The 10,947-nt window shown below is 40.2% G+C and overlaps 1 protein-coding gene across 2 annotated transcripts in view; it reads right to left on the bottom strand.

Moving 5' to 3' along the window:
- LOC138049180 (low-density lipoprotein receptor-related protein 1-like) overlaps positions 1-10,947 on the bottom strand; it is a 114,228-nt gene that overhangs the window by 18,483 nt on the left and 84,798 nt on the right. For both annotated transcript variants that reach the window (XM_068895354.1, XM_068895355.1), the window contains 7 exons: positions 9,604-9,974; positions 7,729-8,011; positions 5,982-6,108; positions 3,891-4,231; positions 2,061-2,205; positions 802-998; positions 1-45 (listed from right to left, as the gene is read on the bottom strand). The exon at positions 1-45 is cut by the window's left edge and continues 99 nt beyond it. In XM_068895354.1, coding sequence (XP_068751455.1) covers positions 1-45; positions 802-998; positions 2,061-2,205; positions 3,891-4,231; positions 5,982-6,108; positions 7,729-8,011; positions 9,604-9,974 — 1,509 coding nt within the window. The remainder of the gene's footprint in view (positions 46-801; positions 999-2,060; positions 2,206-3,890; positions 4,232-5,981; positions 6,109-7,728; positions 8,012-9,603; positions 9,975-10,947) is intronic.

Below are 10,947 nucleotides of genomic sequence, written 5' to 3'. Positions count from 1 at the left end.
GTTGCGGTAAGCATCGCCGAGCATTTGAGGAATGCATTGGACATCCTGGTAGCAAGAAAACATCAAATCAATTCGTCTAAATACAATGAGTGACAATCATCATTACAAAAAAAAATTAACTTAAAATAGAGCGAAGATGAAAGGGAAAACAATAAAGAAAACATCAAACTTCAAAATGTCATATTTTGGTATTGCTGAGGTCTTCTGTGGTCGCGAGTTTTGATTCCAAAAGTTTTCAGTTAGACTGTGGATGGACACATGACATTAACCGACAAGATGACTATTTGGTTGGTCGGTATACCTCTTGTCCTTTTCTCTCTCCATCGCACACTTTAAAATAAGGGGAAAGTCACAAGGTGACACATCGTGCAAATGTCACAAAAAATAAGCTTTGAGTGAGCATTGCAGATCTTAAAACTAGTTGCTAGGAGCATGAAGTTATAGTATTCAGTGCATCCACCATAAAAAAAAAAAAAAAGAAATGTAAACAAAGACTGTACTATCATACTCTGTTAGTGGATTTGCCAGCCACCATGAGAGCAGATTCAAATGTCGCAGTGAACATCATTTATACCAGCTGCATTGTGTCGGTGTAAAGTGGAAGCCATTTGTTATATTTCTTGTTCGGGTCTCCCCAGCCTAGGGAGATAAGGGGGGTGACAACAGACACTGGGAGAAATGTTGGACCCAACTTCAGCAACGGAGGCCACTCTTGACTTTTCTTGGCATCTAACATCATACTCAGGAGAGGAAGGTGCTTACCCGGAAATATATTAACTCAAGATAATACAAATTTCTTACCCTGCTCATCGGAGGCATCTTTGCAATCCCTGTATCCATCACATTTCCATAGGTTCGGAAAACATTCACCAGTGGCACACTGGAATTGGTTGGCTCGACAAGATGTATTGACACAATGCTGTTCATCGCTAAAATCCCCACAGTCATCATCACCATTACACAACCATTCACTGTTGATACATCGACCCGAAGTACACCTAAAAAAGCATGTTAGTACAGGGTTATTTAAGTGGTAAGACTTCTCAATCAAAATTAGTTAAGGTATTGTCAAAAATTTACCAAGTGACAAAATCATTGCAGTTTCTCACGGGCAAGCTGTTTCTCATATGTAACAGATCATACAACTTCCACAAAGTGATCAAATACTCCACCCTATTTCAACACGTTTTAAAGATTAATGGCAGTTGTGGTGGATAAAGGTTGAAAGCAAGTGGTGTACAGTGCAAAAAGGGTAAGAAATCGTTTGGGAGCTGGGACTGGAAAACCGTGAGGAAAACTGCACTGGGGCTTAAACTCAAACTACAGTAAAGCAAACTGCCTAAAATGACCACATTAACCTTAAATACTTTACTTGAACACCTGCAGTCACACTGATTTACTTATTCCGTATGCATACAAATGAACTGGCCCGAGTTGTTCGAAGCATGGTTAGCGCTAACCAGCGTTAAATACCATGGAAGGAAACCTATAGGTTTTGATACATCCTAAGTAACGGTTAGTGCAAAATGTCGCAAGAACGATTAATCATGCATTTCCTAAACTTCAGTAGGGAATGTTTAAATCAAGACCCAAAGAGCGGCCAAACGAGGATGTGGCAGCCTTTAAAAAAATGCTTTATTACTTGGATAACTTATACGAGAACCTAAGCGATAAAAAGTGAAAAAACATTTACTTGCCCTGGAAACTCTTAGATTATCAAGGGTTTCAACTAATTCTGACGGGACAATGAAAACAAACTGAAACCCTGGAGTAAAGGGGGTAGTTTCTAAAGAAACTGTGGTGCTGCGTCGGCGGGGAAGTAGTAAACAAAAATGTGGTTTTATCAACGGAGTTGATAATGTAAATTGACCACCGTACAGGGATTCTGGCGTTTCGAGCGTTAGACCTTCGTCAGAGCGAATCGATTCGCATTATCAACTCCGTTGTTAAAACCACGTTTTTGAAACCCTGGAGTGTTATTCAAAATTCTTCAGTTACTTCTACTAAAGGGCATATGTGTTTTTCAAAGGCGCATTTGCATTGACAGAGACAGAACCAACCTAAATTCATCGTTACTGCAGGTGTGAAGTGGACATCGAACTTCATCTGAACCGTCTTTACAATCATGTTCAGAATCGCATCTCCAGTCTTGTGGAATGCAGCGTTTATTGCGGCACTGGAAAGTATCAGGGCCACACTGGTACCCTTAAAAAGTAAGCAAGGAAAAATTAAAACAGGAACGAAGCTTAGAATTAGTCTCTGAGTACATGCAAACGCAACGTGCACAGAATTAATTCACAACACTGTTTGGGGACACGCTGCACGCTGTGAAGTTCCTAATCTCTAATTACAGAAAAGAAAGATATTCCCGGTACAGAAGAAGATAATCTACAGCACCAAGGTCTTCGACAAAAGGCTTTTCATGGAAGTAACAAGTCAGAAATAACAAATGAGGATAATTATGAAACAAATTCAAAGCTGTTCTGTTCAGGAAAAGGATTTCTATACTAGACGCGAGGGGTACTTAACCAATTGTCTTGTTCCTAACCTTCCGCTCCCCCATTAATGCATTACACTACTGAGGCAGGAGGATATTTAAGCAAAAACGACAGTTACGTCTACAAATTTCGCGCTGTTGTACTTACTTCACATAAAACAAGTTGTTAGGGATGAAAAATTGCGAACTAGGAATCCAGAAATTTAACTTATATACGGAGTGTTTCAGAATAAAAAAAAGACAATGCATCATTCAGTGCTTAAAATACTGAAATGGTATTAAAGGACAATAGAGGGTTCTTTTTATAATTGAAGACCACACATCTAAAGTAAAAACGAAATTTTGGACAATCGGAACTGATGAAGACAATCAAATGAACAAATTACCACTCGAGCAGAATACACGTAGCCGAAGCCTCAATCTCGACCCCAGAGCTCTTCTCTCGACTGAGGGAGAGAAGAGCTTTGGCGAACCCTGAAACAAAGTGTCTTCTCATTGGGTTCCGTGAAGAACAATCAAAAGCGTCTTTAACTGGTGCATTCATGTTAGCACGAGGAGTGAGCAGGAGCCGAAAGGTTCAAATAGCCAATTTTTGGCCATGAGAACCCTACGGCGCATGTTCTCCAACATAGAGTTTCCCAAAGCTTAGGGTCGATCCGAGGCTCTGGTGATAAGAATGGACGAAGCCTCTGTTCTAACAAACTCAACCCACATGTGATGCCAAGTCTGGGAAGAGAACCCAGGCCACACTGGTGACGGGCGGGTGAGAGGTGAGTGCTCTCACCACAGTACCACCCCTGCTCGAAAAAAACCATTGCTTTGGTTAGTGACTTTCATTTGTGATTTTTGTAAGTATCCCTTGACTCAGTCTGAGCAAATTCCCCACCCCTACCCCCAACCCCCTCCCCCCCCAAAAAAAGCAACAAAACAAGACAAAAAAAAAACAAAAAAAGAAAAATTAAGGCACGTCAAATTGCCCTTATGGAACAGGCAGATTGCATTACCGATTGTGTTTCACGTGATGTCACGGCGGCCATGTTGGTGATCCTAAACGATGGTGTACCAAACTCCTTCGGGAATTGAACCCTATTTTTATGCAAATACTTTCTTTTGGTTCAGTAATCCAATGTGGCTGCTGGTCACGTGAGTGAAAACACTCTATAGGACATAACTGTATTATTTTTGAAAGGGAATGGCCAAACTGATCACTATTTGGGTTTTGGTTTCACGACACTTGTTTGAAAAGTAATGATCAGCAAAACAATTATGCCTTCAGACTTGGTTAGAAAATACACACTGATAAGAACTCCAGAATAGACTACTGGTTACTTTCGACATTTAACTGCATCAACCATGGAGACAAGTAAAAAAGTGACATAGAAAGGTCACATACCTGCGCATGTCTCCAAACTCTCGTCCGACCCATCATTGCAATCGTCATGCCCGTCACACTTCCAAACCTTAGGAATGCACTTGTGCGACCCATTACAATGAAATTGCGTGACAGCGTCACAAGTGTGGTTCCCACAGATGCTCGGGGACTCATCACTTTCATCTCCGCAATCGTTGGCTCCATCACAAAGCCATTTGCGGGAAATACAGCGTCCATTTGGACAAGTGTGATGGTTTTCAGCGCATGTTGCGTTCTTACAGTGTACTTCGTCTGAATTGTCACCACAATCATTGATACCATTGCAAACTTGTGGTATGAAGATGCATTTTCGGTTGGTGCACCTGGAGAAATCGAAAAGAAGATTTAGTAAAAATGTATCTATCAATTATTTAAAATTTTCTAACTATTTCTCTAAAAGGTCAAATTCGCAATAGCGAGTTTTCATAGTCGCTATTTTTGTTTCTATTATAAAACAAAGTGAGTGGCAACAATTTAGCTGAAGGTAAATTTACTGGGGGGTGTACTTACCGAATAGAGGTTTTGCACAGCAGCCATGTTGTATGGCAGGAACAATGAAAATATTTTTCATTACAAAGAACATTTGTTCCCATACGAAAAAGAATCTATTGTTCTTGCCATGCAACATGGCTGCCGTGCAAAACCTCGATTCAACTTTCTTACCTTAAATCTTTCTTATCTCTGCCATCAAAGGCCTCTAAACAAGACAAAACCTTACTAAGCGTCATCGTGATCTCTATAAAGGGTTTATTGAAATCATTTTGATGTCTTCAAATGGCGGCCCTGTTTGTGTGTCAAATTACCACTCCTGGTGGTAAATAGTTTTTTTTTTAAGACAACACTTCCTTCTTGACCGCTTCTATTTTTCCATCTTAGGCTTGTGTGACTGTATCTCATAAAACGGATTTCATGATATTTCAGCACCAAAAATTACCACCTGTTCGACATCCCGTCGTTTTCAGTGCTACGCGCAGTATTGTGGGTCCTTCTGCAGTACGGGAAAACATTGTGTTTTTGGTCACTTGGGATTAGTATTTATTTGGAGTTGTTTTGTTTTCTGTCTTTTGTTTCTTTTGTTTTAAGTAAATTCTGCTCCGGTACTTGCAGAAGCTGCCGGTATTGTGGAGCTTAAGCGTGAGAGGTGTTTTTTTAACCACGGACAGCAACCGGAAGTGATTTGTTTTTCTTTTAGCCTTGACTTGATGCTACCGCATTTACGTTGCTAAGAATTTTTCCTCTTTTGGAGAACATTAGTATAAAAAATTCTAGGAGGCACACTTACGCTGCTGTCCTCGCATACGAAATGTTCACGCCCAATTTCCATCCGAGGCGCCAATACAATACAATATAATGATTTGCTATTAGTCTCTCCCCCACGGGGCTTCTCAGGACTAATTTTACAATACGTTTGTGGGGGACTTTAGCCAGACTGCTTGTTACGCAGTTTACAATTAATTTTCATGGAAGTGAAAGATGCCCCTGTCCAGCTTAGGTTAGACCACAACACCGGGGACTACGTCCCCTACTCTTATCGAACAGTGAGTGAGTTCTTTAACGTCCCATACTATTTAATTTCCAACAAGGGTCATGAGACGGGACCTCCGGTTTACAGTCCTTATCCGAGAAGACTTGAAAGTCTAACCGTTTGCAGATGTAATTACAAAGGCAGCACATTCTCCTCAGTTATTTTAAGACCCTGAGTGTTGGTCCGGCCGGAGTCGAACCCACGACCTCCCGCATGACAGCCCGATGCTCAACCAACTGAGCCACCGGTGCTCAACCAACTGAGCCACTGGTGCGCCAAAACGTTTAGTGCTTATAATCCCTATTTACTTTAAGACATCGACAATGCTCCCTGTCCACAACACACATGACTGCTGTGACGTAAATAAAAACATGTAAACCACACTGCACAAAGTTCTCTTCATAAGTTTCGGAAGATGAACGCGTTGAATATAAGCTAATCAAACTCGATGGAATTTGAAAAAAACAAGCCGAGGTTTTCAAAAGGTTCCTCACCACCCGGAGCATGTGCGTTGGATGGCATTAACTCTTTAAACAATATGGACAAACCTGAATTGAAAAGGTGCGCACTGTCGTGCTGCGCAGGACATTTCGTCAGCACCGTTCGAGCAATCATTGTGGCCATTGCAGACTTTGATGATGGATACACACGTCTCATTCTCGCACTGAAACATTCCTGGAATCAAGGTAGAGCGGTTTTCAATTGTGTGTCGAAAGTAATTAGCGAATTACTTTGGTTTTGCATTACTTCACTCAGTGATTGGTTCAAAGTTCTCGCGCCACTTTTTCAACCAATCACGCTTTGTGTCGGCTACGTGTAATTACTTTGAGTTTTGATTGGTTTGCTGGATTGTCTCCGTCCTTTCTGATTGGCCAAAGTAATTACTTTGGTTTTGGTTTTACGACACTCATTTGAAAACCGCTATAATCACAGAGAATTACGTACATTCCCGAGATGAAACAAAATCGTTTAGTCACGTCAGACGATGTTTCCAGTAGTGAAAAATTGTCGTATCAGCCTTCTGATAATGGAACGATTTTTTTCACAAGTAAAAACAGGCTTTTGTTCAGTTCGTTTGTTGAGACTTTTTAGAGGTTATCCTTTAATTTTAAGTTTTGTTTACATGTACGATACAAGCGAAAGGATGTTAACACCAATGAAATGCACAAAAACTAAATTATCTTCATAAATACATCACATCTGCTAATAAGTTCGCGTTTTCGTTTCGTTGCTTTTGCCCTTGCAGCCATTTTTTGGTTTTTGGGTTTACATGTGTAACACAACGACGCAACCTCAAGTAGAAGTACAACCGATTGAAGAAAACCAATTTTTTTCGTTCTTGTATTTAAGCTTTGTTTGTTAACCAAGACCTCTGATCATGTCTTTTCCTCAGGAGGTGTTACTTAACAATTAGACCCGTAGCAAGGGCCACGGGTCAATAGCCCATGAGGCGAAACTGAATGGGCTATTGACCTGTGGCCCTTGAGGACGAAGGGTCTAATTGTTTTAGTATCACCCAACTAGTCGGACAGAAAAGGCAATAGCAAAGTTAGCAAAAGCAAGTTGAAGAAATATTTATTTGGGAATAAAACGAAAGAAAGCGTCACGCTTTCCTCTAGTAGGGTAGCCAATCAAAATGCAGGATTTGCATTAGTCCACTAGTTGGGTGATACTAAAATTGGATATTATTAAAAACTGAACTACGGATATCAGATTTCCAACATTTTCATTAGCTCGCCGGACACAGGCTATCAGTTCATATACCTGCTATACCTAATATGGTCAAGGAACGCGTCAGCAATAAAGCAAGCTGAAAATGTTTTTGCAGCTTTGAGAAAAAATGATCGACAAAAGCCGTTTTGGACCGGAATCGACCGAGGCAGAAATCAAAATAAATCAATATCCGCAAAAAGAGTCAACCTTATCTCGCAATTTCGTTGAGACAAAAGTTTAACTTAAGGATGCAAGTATTGAAGTTATACTTGAAGGGTGCTAGCTGAGCAAAGTTTCGCGCAACATTTGCTGTTGCTGATGCTACAAAACGTTGCGTAGCATGTTGCGTACGAGACGTTATATCATGCAGCATTTGGAAAACTGTTTGCAGTGTTACAAGAAGAGCTGCGGAAAGTGGAACCCTCTTTCTCTTTTTTTCTGGTAAAGACTCTATCAACAACAAAAATATACGAGGGTGTGTTGCTCTACGAAACTATTCGTGCAATTTCTTCCGCAACGAAACTGTGACGCAACTGGCAAGAAAATTTGCATCGTGCTAAAAGCATGAAACAGTACACTTACCTGGAGGACAGTGTCTTGGTGGACAGGAGGGAGGTTCATCAGAGCCATCGCCACAATCATCATCTCCATCACAGCGCCACACCCTGGGTATGCAGTGATCATTTGCACAGATGAAATCACTATTAGAACAGCTGTCTAGGCATGTCTTGTGATCATTTGCCAAATGAAAGTTGTCGGCACAGGCACATCGGTAACCCCCTTTGGGCCGTAGCAAACAAAGGCTGGAGCAGGGTGAGCTAGAGCATGGCGAAGGGAGGGGAGGTTGACGGAAAGGATGGATCACCTGAAACAAGAAGGAAATGAAATCTACTTAGAGTTGATGCTTTACCTGCATTGAAGTCTGGTTGGTTTCTTTTATAACGTCAATGATAACAGCATCTCTAGGAGAATTAATTGCCATTGATGCCTTAAGGTGATTGATACGATATACCAGTGACAATTCAACTTTGAAGTTGTTCGAACCTTGGAGCATGTATTGATCACACATGTGTCATTTGAATCTATAGGCACTATGCGTAACCAATCTTTGGTGTGATATATTTTTTTTATCGTTGCTTGTGCTTTCCAGTCGGTTTTAACGTACTTCATTCTTTGCTCTTAGCGTATTAAATCGTTTTGAAGCATACGGACGTCGACATAGTCGAAGTACGTATCCCAACATAACAATGGTATGACTATTTTAAACTGTACCCTTTTAAAATTCCTTAAATGTGTTGCCACGAGAAACAGGAACGCACTGCAAAAGACTCCTTATTCAGGCTTTGACGACTCATTGCAAAAGGTAAGGTGGCTGAACACAGTTTTTCCACAATCAGCGGTATTCACTGAAGACCGGCGCGGATTTAGAAAAACAAAAACAAATATGGTGAGTACAGTGAAAAACTTTGCTTCCTCCATATCGCGATGGTCTTTGAAATGCAGTGTAAATTCGCTTCCATTACGTAAAGGTCATACTTCTTCAGAAGTGAAAATCCTTCAAATGAACCCACAATCTCGACCCCAGAGCTCTTCTCTTGACTGAGGGAGAGAAGAGCTCTGGGGAACCCTGAAACAAAGTATCTTCCCATTGGTTTTCGTGAAGAACAATCAAAAGCGTCTCTAATTGGTGTATTCATGTTCGCACACGGAGTGAGCAGGCGCCGTAAGGTTCAAATAGCCAATTTGGCTATAAGAACACTACGGCGCATGTTCTCTGACATAGATTTTCCGTGAGCCTTGGGTCGATCCGAGGCTCTGGTGACGAGAATGAGGAACCCAGCAAAATGATACGCATGCGCATTCCTTCAAAAATTTGAGACCAATAGCAGTTGGCCGTTTTACTAACTTTGTCGTAATTTGCCAAAATTTGTAATTAAAATAGTCCCGACTACAAAGGAGTCGTCCATAAATAAAATCAGAAATTTACGGGACAAAAATTTGGGAACACTATAAAACATCTATCAGCGAATTATGAAAAATTGGTCTGTTGAAATTCTATTATAACAGCTGTTAAACATACTTTATTTCTGTTATTTTAAGTAATGCTGCAAAAAGCACTAATGAGTGAAACTTGCATCATTAAAGAATAAACATCCTTTGGGCCTTGTTTTGATCTAGATGCATTACCATGGTAACAGGCTGTTGAGCACATTGACTGTAAAAAAATATAAACTATCGTGGTAGCACTTATCAGTGACCGAGTTTGAGCTTCCAGGCAAAAACGGAATAAACATGGAAGAGATGGAAGTATAAGTGCTTAAAAACTGTGTTCAGTCAACTTAAGTCGTGCAGTGGCCCTCGTTTTATAGCTGGAAAATAATCAGAGGCAAAAGTGAAATTTTTAGGGGAAGTTAAAATGTGGGAGCAAAATGGAAGCGCAATATTAAGTCAACTTACCTGGAGACCAGTGAGTTTGTGCGATGAATTCAACAACACTGTGTGCTGTAATCCTGTGAGCCTGTGCGCACGGTGGATAGCCATAGGAAGCCATTCTGTCCAATAAACAAAGTCTTCGAATACAGTCACGGCAAAAGGATGAGGTGCATTTAGCTTAGTGAGCTGAATACGGTTTGCGCCATTCAAATCACACGATTCGATCACGTGACGCTTGGAATCAACCCAAAATAACCGTTTGGTTATATGGCAGAGAGACAAATCATTTGGGCGACCAATGTGCTTGCTGATTATAACTAAACATGTGGAGTGGCCATCCAGAGGGCATTTCCCAATATGAGGTCTGTTTCCACAGTCACTGTAGAACAAGTTACCTGTTGAGGAATAAGGTCAAAGCAGTTGCCATGAATATATAAAAAAATAAATAAATAAAAAATAAATAAAAAATAAAATAAATAGGTATGCACACGTGAATGCTACGTAACAATGCAAATACAATACACAAAGAATCTTAATCCTAGATTTGAATTGGATACAACATTGATTGAGCCGATTTGGTCTATTGCAGTTTCTGAGAACCTTTCAGTTTTTCAAAATTCATCTCTGTTTTTTCTTTTTTTTTTACTTAAGACAGGTTTGCTCGACAAACCTTTTTCGGTTATGAAGCTGACACAGAATTTTAAATGTGAGAATGACATATTTTAATATTTGAATGTTAACATAATAGTAATTATTATTCATTGAAGGCACTATCTCTTTTCTGATTGGCCGAAAGCGTACAGTGAATTCTCGAAATCAGCGTCTGTGACACCATCCAGCTGCAGATTATACAATAATCATGTCAAAGACACTCAAGGTCACGGGTAATCACATCAAGTATGACTGCGGTGCATGATTTCTAAGGGTAATCATGTCAAGTTCGCGCCCTTTGTGTTGCTTGCCGTCAGTGAAGAAGCAAAAACATGACTTCCAGGGTTTGTACTACTTCAGTTAGACTTATTTATTGCCATTTACGTTCTCAACTAGCTTTTATTCAATTTTTCACATATTGCCTAACGAATTTTCTGTCAATCGAATTATGTGCCGCTGATTTGTACATTTTTACACATTTAGAAATAAATTATCAGTTCCACTCACTGTCGTAACCATTTTTTTTTTCGTTCAATGTATATTAAAACAATTATTAGATTCGGTTTTTGTGATATCCAGGATAATCAAGGTCTCGGTAAGGGTTATCAGCCTCAGCTTTCGGCTTCGAATGATAACCCCTACCTCGACCTTGATTATCCTGGATATCACAAAAACATCATCCAATAATTGTTTATTATCATCATCGATATCGTTTGT

Source organism: Montipora capricornis, chromosome 5, assembly GCF_036669925.1.
Source record: "Montipora capricornis isolate CH-2021 chromosome 5, ASM3666992v2, whole genome shotgun sequence".
In the NCBI taxonomy this organism is placed as follows: Eukaryota; Metazoa; Cnidaria; class Anthozoa; order Scleractinia; family Acroporidae; genus Montipora; species Montipora capricornis.
This window is presented reverse-complemented; position numbering and strand designations above follow the sequence as displayed.